This window comes from Pelmatolapia mariae, linkage group LG1, assembly GCF_036321145.2.
Source record: "Pelmatolapia mariae isolate MD_Pm_ZW linkage group LG1, Pm_UMD_F_2, whole genome shotgun sequence".
NCBI classification, from domain to species: domain Eukaryota; kingdom Metazoa; phylum Chordata; class Actinopteri; order Cichliformes; family Cichlidae; genus Pelmatolapia; species Pelmatolapia mariae.
The window spans coordinates 17677904-17699087 of record NC_086227.1 but is presented as its reverse complement, the minus strand read 5'-3'; the positions used below and the strand labels follow the sequence as shown (position 1 = coordinate 17699087).

The 21184-nt window shown below is 39.6% G+C and overlaps 1 protein-coding gene across 4 annotated transcripts in view; it reads right to left on the bottom strand.

The window, feature by feature from the left end:
* LOC134627848 (LIM domain only protein 7-like) overlaps nucleotides 1-20729 on the bottom strand; it is a 30581-nt gene extending 9852 nt beyond the window's left edge. For 2 of the 4 annotated variants that reach the window (XM_063474291.1, XM_063474307.1), the window contains exons 1-15: nucleotides 20635-20729; nucleotides 20364-20451; nucleotides 16356-16426; nucleotides 15835-15904; nucleotides 13312-13418; nucleotides 12723-12753; nucleotides 10356-10469; nucleotides 10121-10274; nucleotides 9274-9421; nucleotides 5858-5917; nucleotides 4952-5120; nucleotides 4082-4218; nucleotides 2777-2957; nucleotides 1976-2572; nucleotides 1001-1315 (exon numbers count right to left, since the gene is read on the bottom strand). In XM_063474291.1, coding sequence (XP_063330361.1) covers nucleotides 1001-1315; nucleotides 1976-2572; nucleotides 2777-2957; nucleotides 4082-4218; nucleotides 4952-5120; nucleotides 5858-5917; nucleotides 9274-9421; nucleotides 10121-10274; nucleotides 10356-10469; nucleotides 12723-12753; nucleotides 13312-13418; nucleotides 15835-15904; nucleotides 16356-16426; nucleotides 20364-20432 — 2223 coding nt within the window. In that variant the 5' untranslated portion in view covers nucleotides 20433-20451; nucleotides 20635-20729. The remainder of the gene's footprint in view (nucleotides 1-1000; nucleotides 1316-1975; nucleotides 2573-2776; nucleotides 2958-4081; nucleotides 4219-4951; nucleotides 5121-5857; nucleotides 5918-9273; nucleotides 9422-10120; nucleotides 10275-10355; nucleotides 10470-12722; nucleotides 12754-13311; nucleotides 13419-15834; nucleotides 15905-16355; nucleotides 16427-20363; nucleotides 20452-20634) is intronic. The other 2 variants (XM_063474283.1, XM_063474299.1) reach the window with 2 other exon arrangements.
* Nucleotides 20730-21184: the final 455 nt, after the last annotated feature.

Below are 21184 nucleotides of genomic sequence, written 5' to 3'. Positions count from 1 at the left end.
TCACCGTTGCCATTTTGGATAGATGCAATGAGGAAAGTGAACATGTGTGCAACTTGTCAAACAAGTCATTGCCAATGATCACACCACAGATAATTCTCAATTTTTGAAACATTTTTTTTCCTCCCAAGACGACCCAAAATAAGTCAAACTAATTTTGGGTCAAAAACTCAGCAGGAAACTGTTTACAGAGGTAAAGACAGAACGCTGCTTTCCCAGACATCTATAGGACCAAAAGTCTTTCTGCAACCACAGCTTTTGCCACCTGGTGGCTTTCACCAGGTTTAAGATGTTTCTGCATTGGCTTCATTTTTCCAACCCAGAAGCTCCATTTATGTTTTATACCAACTCTGGGTCGATCTTGTCTAGTGTAAAATGGGGACCTTCCAACTTGGACAAAGATTGAGGAAACCCCCAGGAACAGACTGTCAATGCTCTAGCTCTGGGACAGTGAAAAAACAAAACAAAAAGAAAACCAAAGAAACAAAAGAGCCGCACACATGCAGCTGGTCAGGCCCCTGAACTAATGCCCTTTGAGAGTGGAAACTGGATTTTTCCACTGAAAACTGCTGTTAGCTTTCACTGTAGCCCAGGTTCATGAAAGTCAAGTACATTCAATACAGAAGCTGATGTCTGCTCTCTGCACAAGTCTGGGGTCCACAGTGTAACTACAGAATAACTGCAGGGGGTCAGAAAGTGACTTTGAGGGAGTGATTTGAAAAGGGCAGCGGCTCTAGAACTGGTCCAGATCCACCCAGTTTAAATCTGATTTTATATTATCATCCTCCTCCTCCTTATCCTTTATTTATCCAGGTAAAAAGTTTGAGATTTAAATCTCATTTCCAAGTGAGACTTGACCATAGGGCAGCAAATGTTTATAGGAGTTTGTTTCATTCATTTTTTCTACAGAGCAGTGGGTAATCACATAAATGCCATTGATTTGATTTGACACAGCTTCTTAAACTGTTGAAAATCTTACAAGTTCAAAAATATTCCAGCATACCTTTGGAAGATCTGTGCTTCCATCAGCTGAGAAGGTCAAGCCTCTATTTTGACGAGACTGCAGATTTGAATAAGGTTGAGGCAGTATCTGGCTTTGAATGGAGGGTCGATAGTAATAGCCACTGCTCTGAAAGGAGGTCTGGCTGGAAAGATTAGAGCTAGTCACTTGCTCTTCCTGTCCTGCACCAGTCTGCTTCCCCTGGTTGTTCTGATACTGACCGCTCAGCTGGGCGGTCGCAGTCTGTCTTTTCAGAGATGGTGAAGATGGAGAATCCTCTTTCTCACTGTTCAACAACACACCCTGATTGTCATCTACCTGGAGATGAAGAAAAACAAGATGTGCTCAGAATCTGCAGCGCTGAAATGTTAAAGTAGGGCCTTAAAAATGTGTAAAACCAGCAGATTCGTGAGAAATGTGTAATCTTGGAATGAACTCTGCAGTGCAGCAGCACTTCTTTTATTAATGAGGAAGGCAATCAAAACAAAAGGTAACAAGTTAGCTCACACAGTGTGCACAGACAGACACACACAATGCTCTCATTACACCAACTTACTTAAGCTCATTAGGCTGTCTTAAGAAATCCCTGTACACCATCTTGGACACTAAAATGTAATTTAGCCAGAAAAATAACAGGCTGACTGTAAAATAATGTCAGAACGACAGGTTTTTCTGTTAAGCAAAGAATTAAATAACACAATTTTTTTTTTTAAAGTTTGGATTTAGACCCAAGGTTTCCTGGCATCCATGTTCATCAGCATAAGCATTTTCAGCTCTTATAACTGCCGAACATGGTTTTTAAACTTGATCAAAAACCTGAATGAATTGCAGGTTTGAAAGTGACATTGTTAATATTTAAACTGAGTCAGCTGAGGAGGAAGATGGGTGTTAGGCTGGATTTATGCAGTTAAATGGATACTGTTTGATAAAACTAATCTTTTTAAAGAGCAACAGGGCCGCAGCAACCAGTGAACTCACATTGTACATTCTGGGCAGTGATGACACTCTGGACTGCTTGGTCCCAAAGGGTCTGGCTGTGATAGCAGAAGAGAGACGGGATGAGCCCTCAGACCGACGGTAACCACGGGGAAGGCTGGCTGAGCCAGACCAGGAAACAGTTCTGGGCAAGAACTTGTAGACGCCTGGAGTGTGCGGGGCCGTGCTTTGCTCTGCTGCTGGTTCCCAAGAGGTCTTCTGTCCGTCTTCCTGAGAGTTGTCGTTCTGATGCGATAAATCCTCACCAGCAGTTTTAAGCTCCGGATCAACAAAAAAAAATGCGTTCCGTTCACTAGACATGGATAAAGTGGGACTTTTGTTGCTTTTAGAATTTGCGGTTTCATTCAGCTGTAAAGTTGTAAAATGAGTGGAGATTTGGTTTGTAAGACCATTTTCTGGCTGGGAAAGTTCACAGGTGGACTGGAAAGGAGCTGTGCTGCTCTGGGATTTCACTTGGGTTTGAGAGATCACAGGAAAGCCTAGAGAAGGCATGCTAACTCTTGCTTCATCTAAAGCCATGGAGGCAAAGTGGATCTCCTCTCCCAAGACTTTTCCATCAGGGACAACCACTGCTCCACCCTGAGAAGAAAGGGAAAACAATGAGTACAGTTATGCCATCTGGCAATATAATAAAAACACCTTATAGGTTATAACACTTTTCATAACTCAACTGTACTCAAGAAATGTTTTAAAATCACAAGCATTTTTTAATCCCATTATTAAAACAGTGTGTGGTGCTCATTAACATCAGGGAGGTAAAACTCAACAGTAGTGTAAACCTACTTGAGCATGGGTTGAGCTCTGGGAGCTAAGAGGAACCGTGGGGCTGAAAGGTGCCTCGGTGGCATAGCTGCGGGCCAGCAGAGCTCGAGTATGTGGCCGGAGATCTGAGCTTGATTTTGATGGAGAAGTTGCTGAGTAAGGACGAGGCGCTGTGTTCCTGGTCCAAGGTGACTGCTGGTATCTGGGGTATTAATATGTAGGGGAAGAGTAACCGAAGGATTACAGGCAGCAGAAAACATGGAGGAAGGACAGGCATCACAACTCACGAGTATATATACAGTTATAAAAAGGTACAGTGCTGTGAAACAGTATTTGACCTCTTGATTTCTTACATTTCTTGCATATGTGAAATGTCTCATATCAAACAAATATTAATATTAGACAAATATAAGCAGAGTATGAATAAAATGAATCAAGGTTAAATGAAAAGTTATCCAAGCCTACTTGGCTCTGTGTGGAAAAAGTAGTTGCCCCCTAAATCTATTAACTGGTTGTTCCACCCTTGACAGCAAGAACTGCAATAAAGTGTTTGTGATAACTGGCAAAGGGTCCTTCACATCGCTGCCCACTCATCTTTGCAAAAATAAGTTTCATTCAGTCACATTGGAGGATTTTTGTCCTGTTTAATATTATTTAAGAATAAACTTTGACTAGGCCACCCCTAAAGCTTCATGGTTTGTTTTGGTTTTTTGAGCCATCCAGAGGTGGACTTGCTGGTGTGTCTGGATCACTGATCCAAACACACCAGCAAGTGTGTCTGGATCACTGATCCAAACACACCAGCAAGTGTGTCTGGATCACTGATCCAAACACACCAGCAAGTGTGTCTGGATCACTTTCCTGCTGCATAACCCAAGTGGTCTTGAGTTCTGATGGCCGGACATTCTGCTTCAGGATCTTCTGGTAGAGAGCAGAATTCATGGTTCTATCAATTACAGCAAGTCATCCATGTCCTGAAGCAGCAACAGCCCAGTTCAGTGAAACTGAAATCTGCTTTCTGAAATAAATGTGATTAATCACAATTCATGATTTACTTTTTCCACACAGGGCCAGCTTTGTTATGATAGCTTTGCCCCCTTAATAAATTAAATAATTAAAAAACCTTTTGTATTTATTCAGATCATCTTTGTCTAATATTATTATTATCTGATCGATGATCTGAAACAAATAAGCCAAAAATAAATGAATAAAGAGTAAAAAAAAATTCTTTCATGCCACTGCAAATAGCTGTTTTCATACATTAGGCATGGTTTAAAAATATTTAAGAATTTAATCTTTTTAAAAACAATTGTAGCACAAACATACTTTAGTTTTGCTTCATTCTTCTCTATAGTTTTCACAGACCCGTTGATCATCTTATCCATTACATGCTCTCTGTCTTGTGATTTAGTTCGAAGTTCAGACTTTGTGCTCCTACGACGGGTCTTCCACTTTTTCAAGTCCTGAAAGAAATATACAACATCAACCAACTACACCACTGCCTGTGTGCTTATCAAAAATCACCCCCCCAAAAAAGCCACTTCAATTTAGACCACATCTGCATTCTTGACTTGGTTAATAGTAGTTTACAAATACAGTAACTAGCATGAGTATATTCAGATATGCTCTTAACACACTGAGTTTTTTGATCTCTAAACATTCAACTATTTTTCCACTTTTTAAGAGATGATTTATCCAAATTTCAGGAGCAAGACCACCATATTATTGCTAAACCACTTTCTGGATGGATGCAAACTGCATTTTGTTGCCTTGCACTTGTGACGTGTGCAATGAAAATAAAGTTGATTTTTATTCTATTACTGCTCTACAGGCTGTTTTTTATTTATTTATTTATTTTATTAATGTCATGTCCCACCCTTCTTAGCTCTCAGGTTTCTCCTTAGTACCCGAGGATCTTCCCAACCCAGGAGCTGCTGTCAATATTCTTACTCCATTTGCCATTCTCTTACAACAAATGTCTAATTTAGCGAATCTTGAATTTGTAATATGAAATGTCAAAAATAAGCTCTAAATTTCAACTTGTAAGAATATGAAAGAGGAGTCATTTAAATGTGCAGAAAAAACAAAATGTGAAGATCTACAATTATCATCTGATGACAACAATGCTCAAAAGCTTTAAAACACCAAACGGACCATGAAAAATATTGCTGTGTCAGCATTTATGCATCAACTTACATCCTGCCACTGAGCTTCGGCATCCTTGGCAGCAACGCTACACTTCCTTCTGTTGTCTTGATTCCACAGTCTTGTCAATCCGGTGTCCTGACTTTCATCATGAGTAGTGTTTGCATCAGGAGCCTTTCGCACAGGGTACACCATCGGGATGTCACTGAGAGATTTGCTCCTGGTTCAGACACACGGGAGGCAAGGCACTTAAACAATGATGGATGACATATGATTACACTGCAGCTTCATATTGCATGAAAGAGACACTTCTGAGCACCACGTAGCAGGGTATGCATGATAACAGCCACCTTGCACACACACACACACACACACACACACACACACACGCACGCATAGACTGCACATGCTTACACATGTATACACAACAGGGTGCAGTTCTGCCAGCTGTAGCAGCACATTCTGCAATGAAATGACAGAATACTCAGCGAAGTGCGAGCACAAATGTAGCATGCCAGTCAAGTAATGCAAAAGTATTGAAAAAATGTGACAGATGTTGCTGTCTGGATAACAACAGTCATGACTCGTAACAGGTAATAGCACTGCTCTGGGCAACAGAGGATGTCATATATGACATCCAAATAACTTACAGCAGCATTTAGCAGGTGGTCTATCAAAACAATGACATAATCTGATAGGAGGAACCAAGACTGATTACAAACAGTCCTGTCATAAATTCCACTGTCAAGCCTGTGCCCAGAAAATTAATAGAGGTGATGTGCACCACACGCTCCACCTTCATGAGAAGGGAAACTATTCTGGTGGCATTATTTTGGTTCTTTAAACAAACTGAATGCAAACAAAAGCATACCTGGATGAAGCAGCAATAAAGCAGTGACGTCAAAGCGGCCTCAGACATTTTTGCTACGATTTTATGTTTAAAACTTTGGAACTTACCAAATCCAGCCAGGATTGACCTGAACTGGTCTCTCAGGCTTGACCTGGGTTTGACTGGCTCTAAAGAACCAGAGAAACAGACATGAAGACTGATGAACATTGTGTGCCTATATGTAGTGGACCTGGTTTGATAAAGCATCCAGCAACATGCTGCATAATATAAATTTACAAAAAAAAAAAAAAAAAAAAAGTGGTCAGGATAAGAGGTTAGACCACAAAACACAACAAAAGAGGTGCTGTATGAATGAGACCAAGTTTTTGTGATACACATGGCTTCAAGACCACAGCCACTCAAACTCATCTCTCTCCCTCTCTCTCTCTCTCACACACACACAAAATGTTTTTGTACGGCATATAAAATACTCCACGCAGTTTCTTGACCTGTGGCATCATACTTTATTTTTCAAAAGCAATGACATTCACACAGGCAGTAAACTGAAAAAAAAAATTGAAGGCACAGCTCATGTTATAAAGAATGCGAACAAACTAACAAATGCATCACTCAGCAATGTGGCAGGGCAGATAAACCAATTATCTTGATAATTTCATACAATAAATGAGAAAACTGTGCATGTTTTAACATCTTCTCATTAGCTGAAACAGTGGAAATTTGTAAGTGTGTGGAAAGGCTTCTATCCACAACGAGAGCAGTTTGTGGTTAGGATTGTTATGATCATGTGCTTGTTATGTACGGATCTTCAGGACAGCTGCAGAAGTTCAGGCTTGTGTTCAGGCTTCTGGGGCTCTCCAGATACGAAGTCAATGTCAAACTCTTCTGCAAAAGCCAAGGCTTTACGGCTACAGTCAAAGAAAAGAACACCAAATATATGAAATGTGTGCAACACAATTAATTTAATTAGCAGCAGACCTTATAAACACAGGAGGTCTTACAATGAAAAGAAACAGGATTAAAAAATATACACTGCAAGATCCTAGATCAGCTTTAAATTACATTATTATTCTTGCAAACTACTGCTAGCTAAGTCCTTGCGCATAGCAAACTAAGATTTAGTTTGCTACAGCTGGCATATAAATCTACGCTGTGGCACACTTTTGGTTATTTTAGCATCACATCTTCATGTTAGAGTTCAATGTAAGTAAAAACTAAGCTCAAGCCAGTAAAGGCAGCCATTATTTTATTTCTGCTTTGCAAAGCAATCCATAAATTATTTCCAGCTTTAAGTAGCACAATACCGCAATTTTACCATTGTTTTGTATTAGTTTTAAGCATATTTCTTTGTTAACACTGCTTTGAATGATAAAAAAAAACAAAACAGAGACAGACCTCAGGCTCTGCATTTTATGATACCAGGGACGTCTTTGGGAGCCAAGGTAGATCCTGCGTACACGAACCTCCTCTTCAGGCGTCCAATATTGGGGTAAGAAGCGGTCATAATGCAGATTGGTAGATGTCTGATGAAGCGTCTGCTGCATTCGTCTGAAATGCAAGTCATCTAGCACTGGGTCTGCCTCAGTATAATCATCCTCCGAGTCTTCCTCGCACAGAGCTTGCAGGAAAAGCTCTTCAGTGGCACACTCAGGAGAACAGATAGTGAAGTGGCATTGAGGAGACGGAGGGGCATCTGCAGTGCTGCAGTAAACAGTGATATATCCAAATCTACGTTTAGCCACAGCCGATAGTGATCATAGATAAATCAGCTGGAATGAGCTTGAATGGAAGCAGCTCCAAATGTTACCAAGCAGACATTTGATTATTGCCTAAAAGCAAATCACTCTTTAGGTCTTGAGAATATTGTTGGATTCACAAAATTACTTTCATTGTTCATGCAGTGAAGATGCTTTTTATTGTGGCTGAGTAAATAGTAGTAAAGCAGAGCATTTGCATCCATATTTAGTTTCAGGACAAAAAAAAAAAAAAAAAAAAAAAAAAAAAAAAAAAAAAAAAGGACTGGCACAAGCAACAACCTGTGGAGTCAAAATTCATGCTTAAAACTACAGTTCCTAGAGTGGCCGCATGAGCCTGACTCCAAAGATAGGTCAGTCCCCATCGACCTCAAGTCTGACATCATTAGTGATTTCGCTCTTTTCAGTGACAAAACTCTTCTTTGGTTCCTAAGCTCAAACACTGTGGCACCACTGAGACTTAAAGATGTCCTAAATTCACTCAGTTTCAAAGTAAGTATCAGTGTGGATTCATGACATTTAATGGAGTAAGTTAGCTTTCTATGTAAAGATGATCAGAGCAAGCATTAGCAAGTAAACAAGCACTTATGATAAATTCTATCTTATTGATACCCTTGACCAGCATCCGATAAAAGATCATTTTAATCACTTCTTTAGCAAGCAATGCAATGCTAATGGAAAAGGAACATGGCTCCTGCCATGTCTGATTTAATAAAACAGGCAAACTGAACAGGTGCTGGCTCCACCAGCACTTTCAGATTAACATGTATGACATCATCTCTGCTTGCCCTTCTGTAAAAGTCACTGCACATCAATGATTTAAACCAACACTCTTGTCAAAGACTGCAAAATGTAATTTACTCATAGAAAAAAATGCCATCGGATCAGAATTTATAGCAAATGACGCGTGTTGATAGTTTAGGAACTGCTATCATGAGAACGCAGAGGTTCACTTGCCAAACTGACCCTTTGCGGTGACGTGTTACCAAGTCTGGTGCTCATCTCACACGAGCACTCAGCCACTGCTACACTTTGTTCATTAAAAAGATAAGTGAGTGAAATCACTAGCAAGTGTGACACTTGAGAACCCAGCTGACTTTCACTGACAAGGAATTTAAAAAAAGTGGCAATATCCAAGCTCAAAAATAGTCCTTAGAAGAATAATTTAAGTTGTAACAGACACTTAAAAAATAAATAAATTTAAAAAAATAAAATAAAATAGGCAATTAGTCTTGACAGTGACGTTTTAAACAAGTCTAGCAGGCAAAGAACAGCTTAAATACCTTGAAAAATTGAAAACAATAACCACCTTGTTTGTGTCATACCAAAGTGACTACTTGTGATGGCTGTGCCCATGAATGGATGCAGACATTGTTCATATTGTTAATTGATTTGGATTAGGGTTTAGTGTGAAGGAAAAAGCACTCAGCTGCAAATTAGAAACTCCAAACTGTCGGAAACCAAGCAGCCTTTAACGGTTCTGACAAGTGTGAAATTCAATCCAAACCGAGCCTGAAAGAAAAACAACCTAACTGTATTCCACTGACTAAACTCGGGCCCATATTTAAGGAATCCGAACTCCAGCTTCATATAAAGACAGCAGTATGTTATTCTTTTAATCATTTACATTATGCACTCGTCTTCATATCACACATAAAATAAGCAAGAAGTTAGAAATATAAAAGCTATTTTTTGAAAGGTTGCCTACGGGTAAGTTAGGTAGCAGCAGTGTGTGAGGAATTTTTGTTTGGCCACAGAAACATCTGGAGCACCTGGTAAACGGACTCGCAAAGCCACTTCCATTCTCCTCCGATCCTTGTTTTCGTCTGAGTGGTGGGACATAGCCTTTGTTTTGATGAGCTGTCATCTGCTTGTTTTCCATCTTGAATACCTGCTCAGCTTCTGCGTCGCCTCCAAAACCTAGATATCACAGAGACACAAAAATTACCCCAAAAAGATACATTTAAATGGGGGAAAATAAAACATGTATGAAAATCAAAAGCTGAACTAAACCTCATCAAAATACAAGGAAGGTTGCACATCAGAAAGAAACCTTTCCTGGATGACTGAGCCTTCACACAGTCAAGCCTTTAGGGAGTATCAGGCCAAGTATTTAACCTCTCCCATCACACACACACACACACACACAGTTATCACACAAGAGTGCAGAATCCATCACTGACATGCACTGAGCCTGACATGCAGACAAAAATCACTGGCATAAAAGAGCAGCAGGTCAGAACTTTGTTGATACACCAAAATGACGTCGATTAACAGCATTAACATGGAATCCCCCCAAAATGTGTTATTATAAGTTTGTGAAAACACATTTTTGGGGCACATTTGTCACTTTAGCAGTTTCAGGCTGATCTTACAAGGATAAAAAAAAAGTTTCACTTTTGCAAAAGTTTCAAAAGCAGTTAGTGTAAAATCAATGAGCAGAGTTACATTTCAAAAACAAAAGACAGCAATAAACTAAAGGGGGGGAAAAAAAAGAAAAAAAGAATGCCGTCATCAGCTATAATCTCCATTTCCACAAATTGCAGTGCAGTGTCAAAATATTTAGCAGAAACCAAACACAGATTCCTTCACACCCCAGTCATTGTATCACAAATGTACCTTCAACATTTGGGTGCAGGGCCCGGGAGTTTAAGGAGTCAATGCTGTCTGCAGAGTTCCCTCTCCTATAATTTTTGTACTGACACTCCTCTTCTGGATTTTGGCACAAACTATCGCTGCTGTCTTTCACAGGTACACCACCCTCATCTAGAGCCTGGAGTAGGAAGGGTTAATAGAAGTATAAAAATAAAGTAATACAATCTTTAAATACTTAAAGAGAAAAATAAAAAATTACCTTGGACAAGGCCAGCCCCAACAGGCCCTCAAAAGCCTTAAAATTAAGCTGAGGACCACTGTACAAGGTGTCCAGGTGAGCCTTGCGACCCAACCAGTAAATTGTTATCAGGACCTGAGAAAGAATAGACAGAATTACAAATATGACCAAACACACCAACATACTTCCTTACTTAAAGAAAAAAAAAAAAAAGAAAAAAAAGAAAAGACACTACACTGCTCAAAACAAATTAAGAGAACAGCTGATCTTCACTTGCATACAAAGTCAGTTAAACTTGAAAGTGAAAACAGGTATACTACAGAGACAACAACACCAACAAGACAACTTTCCAAGTGTTGTTAAGACCCCTCTCTTCTGAATCACGTGGAAGAGTTCGGTGATGCTGTAGCAAATGTAAAAGGGGATGCCACTGAAAGAACTGCCAGTTCAGGTCCTACCATCAGGCCCTCATGCCATTCTGATGGAGTCCAATTCTGACAGTTTGGTCAGAAACGTGCTCATGAGCTGCCTGCTGGCTGTCATTTTGTGCTTATGCAACTAGAACACAATGTCTTCCTCCTCACATAAAGCAACTTGGATTGATGCCCTTCTATAGGCCCGTCTAGCTCTCCTGGTGAAAAACCACCCGTCTCCTGCGATCTCCTCCACACTGTTAAAAAACAGCAAACCTTCTTGTGACAGCACAGCCTGAATGAGCTGCAGGTCCATCGTGGGCTACCAGTAATGTCAAGGACACTAGCAGAGAGCTAAACTACAGGAAACTCAGTCAGGAGGGATAAACGGAGCGAGTAGTGGTCTACAGCCCCCACCTGTAACACCATTCCCGGTTAATTGGTTCTCTTGTTGTTGCCTCAACCTGTTTGACGACAGTTTATGCTTCCTAACTGAAATTTAACTGACTTTGTTCAAAACTGTGATGATCGAATGCACTTTATTTTTTTTAAAGCAGTGCAGTGAGAGGAAGAAAAAGATGATGATGATGAAGAGGAGGAAAATGAAGAATTGAAATATGCACCTCTAAATTGCATTCAGTTTTTTTGCCATGTGTGTTTGAGAATCAATTTTTCCTTTGAAGAAATCACTATTTTCACTTCTGAATTTCAGCCATCAGTGTCAGTATCAAGGTGCACCAACGAACCTACTTCAATTTTCCAAGTAAAACGATGTTCCAAGACTCAAAATAATAATCCATTTTTCAAAAGTAAGCAATTCTGTTTGCCATATTAGACTGTTGGCGCCATTATAGCTGCAATTAGTTTTATTTTCCCCTAATTTGTACAAGCAGAGCGTAAACAAGCATTCGGGGCTTATGTCAAACTTAATTAGAAGGACAAAATGTGTTTCTTTCTCTCCAGTTCTCTCTCATGCCAAGGAAATTACTTCACTGCTTGCAACAGATCACAGGTTAATCCTATATTAGCCATGCATGATTCTGTTTTATTTAATAAAGCAAGAAACCCATAATTACTCTTGGCTTTTCATAAAGTCCTTATAAAAAGGGGAAAGTAGATGAAAATTAACAGAAGGTTGGATTAATAAAAAAAAACTACCCTGATGTACATAAACCCTGATGTCAACATCTATTCTGCAAGAGAAATCCTTGAATCGGGCTAATTTATCACAAATCTGAATCTTATCTAAATAAATATTATTTAAATATTTAAATAAAGTATTTTTCTTAAGTCATACAATTTTTTGAATGTACTCACAAAAACAAAATGAGAACTTTAAAGAAAAGATCTGATGGATTAAATAAAAGATCAAGTGTATTTTGTATTGTACTTTAATAACATTTTTATTTTAATTAAATGGAGTGCAACAGTTCATGCTGGTGTGCTGCAGTGTTTCGGTAAACTGTTCCAATTGGCCCAAATTCACCCCAAGTGGTTCATTTAAAAGAATTAACTAAAGAAAATACAAATAAAAAGAAAGCTACACCCAGTTCAAAGACTGTACTCTGGAGGAAAAAAACAAAACAAAACCCTCTGCCCGGGGTTAAAGTTCACAGCTACTGTGCGATTCAAATGAGGCTTCACACGTCCATGTGCATTACTCTGTTCCACACACAGACTTGAGGCAGTTAAGATGGGAGTTTCCAGACGGCCTCTGCCACTTATGTATTCTTATATTTCCATCACTCTTTAAACTCTACGAGGGCTTTAACACCAGACCCCTGGGATTTGCCTCAATCTCAGCAAGCTCAGCAGCCCCTCCTCAAGGCCGCCTTATTTGTCATACTTCTGGACAAGTCTTCAGTATCAGTAGTTAAAGCTAATATATTGATGGACACTGCTTCCTTTATGGCTTTATACCCAACTCATTTACCCAGAAAGGAAAAGACACACCATCAAGAAAATAACAACTTACATTTTTGAGTCGTCTGTTGCCTTCGTCACGCCTAAAATAAAATTTCAAGACAGAAATAAGTACTTAAACAAAAGAGCCAAACATCTGCTGCTACAATTTACATTTTGATTGCGTCACTGAAAAGTCCTGGTGAATGAGATAACTGTGAAGGAAAAAAGTTACAGTGACAGCTTAAGCCTTCTCATTTGCAATCCTCACTAATCAGCAACTTATCAGGTTTTATGGAGAACAGGCCATCAGCTCATATAAAGGAGCAGCTTGTTAGCGAAAGCGCAGACATTTATTAATGCAAAGCAGCACGTTCACTTTTATCTTTTTAAATAAAGACACTGAAAACTGAGTCAGTGGTAACTAACCTACACAGAAAACATTAGGCCCTCGTGTATTTTGCCGATACACAGTGGTTCTGCTCATACTGTATTTATTTTATTCTGTATATGCCATTTGTTTTGATTTTCTTGCTTTTATAGCACCGATGTGGGACCGTACAACAATTTCACTGTACTATTGTACAAAGTATCACTGTGCAATTGCAATAAAGTTAGAGTTAAAGGTCCAGTTGCAGAGGTATGTGTTCATGCAACTTCACCTGAGTGTCACACGAGTGGAGATGTCCTGCAGGTCACCTGGATGAAACAGCTGGGATTCATTTAGTCCCAGTTTCTCGCAGGCTTTCAGGAAAACATTCACATTATCCTGAAATATCAGAACAACAGATGAATAAAAAAAGCATGAAAAACTAGAGAAACAGTTGATGTTTGTTCTGATAAACTAGTAATGACCGACTTCAGCTTTAAACAGTTAAAATCCACCTCATCCAAACAATTCTCCAAGTGAGAACAGCTGGGAGTACAACCTACAATCAATTCTGATTCATCATTAATCATCTATTCATCTGTCAAGAAACACTCAGTAGATATTATCTAATAAGTAACCCATTTGTTTAGAAATCATACTTGCTCTGTTCAACCACTACAGCAGGCAGGATTACAGCCAAGCACAACTCTAGAGCTGCAAACAGGTCTATTTAGATTACTTTCTTGTCACTTGTAAAGTTCTTGCTTTCTTTTCTTTCAAATGTTTTCTTTCCACTCATTTTCAGTTCAGGTCTTGTACCTTTCTTGCACCACAAGGCAATTTGAAAATGTTTGTCTACAGCAGGGTCTGAGAAATGCACATTCATTGGACTTTCATCAAATGAAGCTGGAATCTAATTTTACACCTGATTTTTAAATTCTAATCATTCAGCAATAATCTCACAGCGACAAAATGTAGGAGGCAGAAAACTGCAGCTTTCCAAATCTTAAATATAAAGTATCAGAAAAGGCAAACACATAAATATCTCAGGCCTGGTCCAGTCTGAATCTGTGATCTTTATCATTTTTGGATCTGTCCTGAGAGGAAAGACCCTATAAACCCTTTGGTTCTGGGTTGACCCACCAACTGATTTAAAGATATTTAAGGGGAGAAACATACATCGAGACCAATACTCTAAATTTGAGACACTGTTCCTTTTTCAAGTGTTTGACATAATTGTGAGTGTGACCACTTATAATCCGAGAAATGATTTACCATTGATCAGTGTGTAACGTATAGTAAGTGTTTGCATTGTGTTGTGACTGTCTGACAGCCTGATGGCACAGAGTTGGAGCTACAAAGGCGGATTATATAGATTTTATTCTGAGCTGATAAATATGCAAGGTAATCACATTCTCCATCCTTACACATTAACGCATGAAAAGCGCTCATGTTAAACACAAAAATAGGACACTAACATCTAACTGGGACCTCAGTGTTTGCAAAAACATAAACTTCAGCAGATTGCCTTACTCCACTTTGAGCTTTGTGACTTCATAAATGAGGAAATGAATTAGGGTGTCACAAAGCAGGTTCATGTGCAGCAGGAGGTTAGGAGTCAGAGAGAGAAACTCAGTTTGTTGAGGAAAACCTGCTCGCTGCAAAGTTAAGTTCACAGACTTTATATACAGTAATCGACTCAGGTAAAGTTAGCTCTCTTTCTGGAAACAGAAAGCATTACTGAAGCAGTTTGACAACATCTTGACACAACAGAACAAAAAGGCAGCCAACATCCAAAGAATTTTGGTAGACTTCAAGAAGACTGGACAACTAGTCCTGAAGACCAGTCAGATAAAAGTTTGCCTAAAAGCACTCAGGCTATGCTGAAGAATAAAGGTGCTCATACTAAATATTATCTTTCAAGCATGTTAGAATTGTGCAGACTCTGTTTTTGCCTAATATACACCGTGTTTCCGTGTATGATTACATGCGTCTCAACAGATCACTACAACCATTTCTCAAACTAAATATGAAAACATGAGAAAAAGTAAAGACTTTGCACAGTACTGCAACATGTCTTTATTAAAACAGTCAGAGGTGGATAATTTAGCAGCCTCTATTGGTAAATAAACAAACTGCATAATTTATTTAAAATGATGATCAATGTTTTTGTCCCCATTTGTGCATTTTAGCATGTAACAATTCCAACTCCCATGTAACAAAATATAATAAAGACTGAAAATTCACTATAAATAATGCCAAAGCTTCAAAGGCCGGACAGAGGATATTTATTGTGTTATTCAAAGAGTTTCTTGATAGGTGTCGATGTTGATTTTAAATTTGTTTAATTTGACGTTATCAGATTAAAAACAAACAAAAGCTCCAGAATTGCTCTTTAGGTTGTGAAAGTAAGAGCCGAACCTCTGCTGCATCTCCCTCTCCCACCCCGCCATCACCACCAGTGCATCCACCGCTGGGCTCCATCTATTGGCCCCTATTGGGAGCCTGAAATTGATCTTTTCCTGGTCTTGCTTTGGGCTGTTTTGGTAATTATACTTGTATGAAGCTATTGAGAAACAGCCTGAAGCCAAAATAAAAATCTTCATTTGCATCAGCGCCCAATAAAAACAAGCTGAAACTTTACAGTTGGTTGAAATGCACGTTCATGTTTAGTCAGACTACAACAACACTGTCTCCTTGTGCCTGCAACAGGAAACCACACAATGTTTCAACACTTCCTGGCTAACAGGTGTCTTTTTTGTTTTCTTGCATACTCTGATTATGCACACGTCATACAGCTGAAGTGTAAACTCACCAGACCAGCGATTGGAGTAGACAGCCTGTTCACCCTCTTGATTATTCCGGGTTTCAACTGATTAATTAGGCTGCGAGTGAAGACAATTAGCAAACAGATTACAAAATATTCCAGCCACAAAAGATAAGAACTGGTAAACAGTCCTAATTTTGACTTCCATTGGCAGACGGCACTTTAGATAAAGAACCACAACTTTTTCTTTTTTAAGCCATCATCCTAAAATCAACTTCTGGGTTAACCAGCAAACATCAGATTTGTGCATCTGCACTTGTTATTTAATTTATGGGTGTTTATCTTTGCTTACTTTTAAGGATACTCAGCAACCTCCAGACTGCAGTTTTGGATGCTACTGTTTTTAAAAAATTGTTTCAAGGCTGCTGAAGGCAAGCTGGCAAATTAGCCTGCATACACTCACTAATGATAGGTCTGCATGATAATTATCTTTCAAATTAATTCTTACAGATAAAAGTTTGACCACAGTAAAACTGCAAAACACTTAAAGTTTGAGCATCATTACTTACTCGCAAAGCAGGACTCCGTTCTCTAATGCGGCACGGAAGTCACTGCATCCAAACGACTTTCCAGTCACTTCCTAAAGAGGGAGGAGAAAAAAAAAAAGTCAATTATTTGTGTTTCTTTGCTTAATGACTTTTTTTTGGAAAAGTTGAAGTTAACAAGAGTGCAATTAAAAACACAGCTGGAGGTCCAACAGGGTTTACAAACACCATTTCCCCCCTTTTGCAAAATGAAAAATATAGGCTGCAGTGTGGCGTGTACAACTTCATTTTCAGACTCCTTTTGTTTGTTTCTTGTTGTTTTGGCAGCGCGCCTTTACTAGAAAGAATGAAAAATAAAATGGACCGAAAACACTGGAAAAAAAAAAAAAAAAAGGCACACAGGACCGACTGGTATGTCGTTTTGACCAGAACCGGCTATATCACCACACCACTCCAAATGTACTGGAAAAAGCTTGATTCATGGCAGCTCAGCTTCACATGTGCTGCTAATGGATTACTGCTAGATGACACACTTCCAGAGGTCTTTTCCAGTTCACGTCAATCTCAATCAGAGCTTTTTTGGCAGCCCACAATGAACCCACAGCCTATTAGGCAGTGACATTCAGGTTTGGAACAAGTGTTCAAAACCAGTAAGTAACAGAAATAAGCATGGCTGTATGAATACATATGACTGTATATAATTCATGCTACATTTTAAAAAGGTTCCAACATGCTTAAAATAGTACCACATACTTGTATAGTACTGACACCACCAGCATATATCCACCACTGTCTGTATAAACTGGTGTAAACCAGCACATTAATGATTAAAGTATGTTAAGTGCTTGCAGAGTTCAACTATTAAAGAAGATATTTGCCCTTTATACAGTCACCCATTATTTTAGCTATCACAAATATTCTAATCACCCAATCACATGGCAGCAACTCTCTGCATTTAGGCATATAGACAAGGTCAAGAAGACTGAAGTTCAAACCAATCATCAGTATGTGTAAGAAAGGTGACATGGTTGACGGAGCCAGACGGAGCTCTGAGTGTTTCAATAACTGCGGATCTACTGGGAAAATCCCACCAGATTTTCATGTGGACCTCAGGAAGAATAGCAGTTGCTGTGGTAACGACTAATGGGTGCCTAAATAATGAATAATGAACAAGCATCTATGCTTTACAGAGAATGGTCTGAAAAAGAAAATCTCCATTGAGCAGCAGATCCTTGGGTGAAAATATCCTGTTGATATCACAGGTCAGCTGGAGATGGCCTGACTGCTTCAAGCCGATAGGATGGAAACAGTATCTCAAATGACTACCTGCTACCGCCATCAAGGTACGCAGAAGGTATGCTTTGTATTAACAGTTTGGGCTGGTGGTAATGGTTTAAAGGTATGGGGGATATTTTCTTGGCACACTTTGGGCTCCTTAATACCAGTTGAACATCATTCAAACGCCACAGCCTACCCGAGTATTGTTGCTGACCATGTCCATCCCTTTGTGTCCATCATGTGCCCATTATCTGATGGCTGCTTCCAGCAGGATAAAACAGTATGTGAAAAACTCAAATCTCAAACTGATTTATTTAACATGATCGTAAGCTCACTTTACTCAAATGAACTTGGCAGTTACCAGATCTCAGACCATTAGAGCACGTTTGGGATGTGCGGGAACAGCAGAGTCAAATCAAGAAACAGTGTGATCGGAGCAAAATCTCTGGGAGATGTTTCCAGCACCTTATTTAAATCCATGCCAAGAAGAATTAAGTATTCTGTAAGCAAGTTATACCAGTACTAGCAAGTTGTACTTAATAAAGTGGCCAGTGAGTGTATACACACCCCTTGGTGTCAAAAACAACTATGCGAAAAACATTAGGAAGCCATAGTTTCGGTTGAAGTTAATTAAAAAGACAAAAATATACACACACTACCCCTTGTAGTTGTAGCTGTCAACTATAAGAGTAAATTAAGTGAGTCGGGTAAGAGCAGCCGAAATATTCTCCAGCTGCCACATAAAAACAAATAATTACAATACATCTACAGAGAAAAGCAGCCATAAAATGTATGTAAACAAGCATTCCCACAACCACTCAAAAGTTGTTTTTGCTCTGAACAACAAATATAGCATAACCTATGGAAATGATTTGACATGGCAGGAGCAAGAACAAGGCAAGCGGGGTTTTGTAATGAGGACATAAAAATGGGACTATTAAGGTTCGGCTCCATAACTAACACGGGGCCCCAAAAGGCTATTCTTCTCACTAATTAGTCCCCCCAGGAATCCACAATTACAATTCATTTTTAGTAGAATCGGGCGCTGGGTACAGAGCGAATGCGTCTCAGTGGAATCAGACAAACAATGCAGCGCAAGGTTAACACAATAACACACAATGTGGCTGTGCCGTGGCATGCCGTCTGTTCTACAGCATCAAACGCGTAACGTGGTCATTTTAATGAACAATAGTCCCAGAGAAACCACGAATTAAATGAATTTTATCCGTGTACAACTCGCAAACCTCGCCAGATTGCTTCATTTGTCTAAATAGAGTGTCTCCGAGCCAAAAAAGGATCAAATGACCCCGGGTGGGAGAAAAACAAGCATCATTACATGTAGTCTTTAAAATAATGTATAATTAAGAGCTGCAATGATCTGCCAATTAATCCGCAGCAAATTGCTATCAGGAAATAAAGCAGGAATTTTTCAAAAATGCCAAATATTCACTGGTCAAACATGAGGTTTGTTTAAAAAATTTAAAATTAGAAAAAACCCGAATTACAGTCAATATGTTTCATCTTAATGAAGAGATGATGGTGTTATTCTAAACCAGGAGAATACATGCTGGACAGCAGGAGGGGGGATCTTCTGCTTCTCCAAGAAACTATGACGTCATATCAAATAGCCCGATTCATTATAATTTCTCCACGAGTACAGCAAACATTTACATGATGTTGCTGCCAGTTCTGTGCCAATGATAAAACAGTTTGGATGCTTGAATATATGGAAGCTTATTATCCCCCAACCTGTAGCTGGAGATATTAGTGCCAACACGTTCCCATTGTGATCTGGCTCAAGGAACGGTGTATGGCACCATTTACTTGTTTGCGAGCAGCAGGCCTCGCTTTACCCCCGTCTAACACACAGTTCACCCGTTCTTTCATCCGTCAGCGCAGGAAAATAGACGTGCAAAATTGGCACGGGCTTCCTGCCAAGAGACCCCTGCACAAAATTCTCATAATGATCTGCTCGGACACAAGTGACATTAATGGTCCCATTTAGAGTTGGTCGACATCCAGTGCCCACCGTCTACAAGTTGTAGCCATCGGTTATGATTTAAGGATCACAGTTTCTAGTTTGGACAGGAGCAGCCTGAAATAACCTAGAAAATGCACCACACTGAAACCACATCCTCCACAATGCATGCAAGGCAAAGCCTGCCTGCCTACACCACATGCCAGGGTAGCGTGCAAAGTGTTACATTTAGCAAATTTAACCCATGCCTTATATAATATCAGCACACTGACAATAAACAAACCACAAGTAAGTGTGCACATTATTATTTTCCAGCCTCTTTTAAATATTAACGATTTATATGCCTTTCCTGTATTTGAATTTACCTCTGAAGCCCTGAGACCTGCAGTCAAATACTTTCTTCTGAGCAAACAGACTTCTCAGATAGGTAAGGGTCATAAAAAAGCCCTGAGTCTTATCAAGGCATAGTTTGCCTTTGAAACGAAAGATTAAGTATGCAAAAGATGCCACACTTGATGTTTGAGAGCATAGAGCCTCAGTCAGTTTAAAAGGGTGTGAGTTTATAGTGAGTTTCAACGATACAAATTATGCACAGGTGCTTTTGCATGGCTTCTTCTGGTTAACGTTAGATTTCCTGTCTTCACAGCGGGTTAAAATAAAGCGACATCAAACCTTCTTAATTGCTTGTAATTAATTGTCTGCAATAAGTGAAGAGAAGCACGTCTTAGAAGTAAATAAAGGGAGAGGAAAGAGCGAAGAACTGAACCTGCAGCTACCTCAATCCAGCGTTTGGCCTCGTTGAATGCGTCTGCACTGCTCACACTGCTCTGCTGACGCCACTCCATCTTAGTCTTCTGAACAACTCTAACGAGAGGGCAAAAAGAGGCGAGAATTCGTTACATTCATTAATTACGGAGCACGGAAGCCACGAACCTGCAGCAAGCCTATCAAATAAGGTCAATTAGTATCAGCACACACACACCCACATCCAAGTGATCCTTTAAGAAAAGGCACACGCACAGTAATAATTTCTGCCTGTTTGGTCACCTTACGCTGTGGTTTGGCTGCTCACCGGTGAAAGTCTTCCGCTAATTGACACCCAGTTTAACACCGGACCGTCCGTACTCCTGCCACCCCGGAGCCCATCACTGACAGGTTCCGCTTATTGGATGAAGTGTAGCGGAAGGTCTCCGCCCACTACAAAACTTTCAGGCAAAGTTTGAAGCGAAACCAAAGATGAGCCGAGGAGGGGAGCGTAGACTCTTCATCCCCCTGCTGGCCAGCGGCTGCACTGCACCACCAAGAGATGAGGTTTTAACATTTCAAATACTGAAGAGCATAAATAATAACAAAAAGTAGATAAAGATGGATAAATACATTAAATAAGGTAGCTTTTAGCGTATACAGCAGAGTATAATGTCTTATTTTTTACATATCAAGCTTTCTAGGTGGAATTCATTTCCCAGTGTGATCATAGTGATGCAGTTCTGATGGAGAATATATCTCTCTCTTGGCCTAAGATATCAAAATGAAATGAACTGTGTTTAAAGTATAAAAGCACCCCATTGAATTCTCACTTTGTATTGGTCCTTATTTT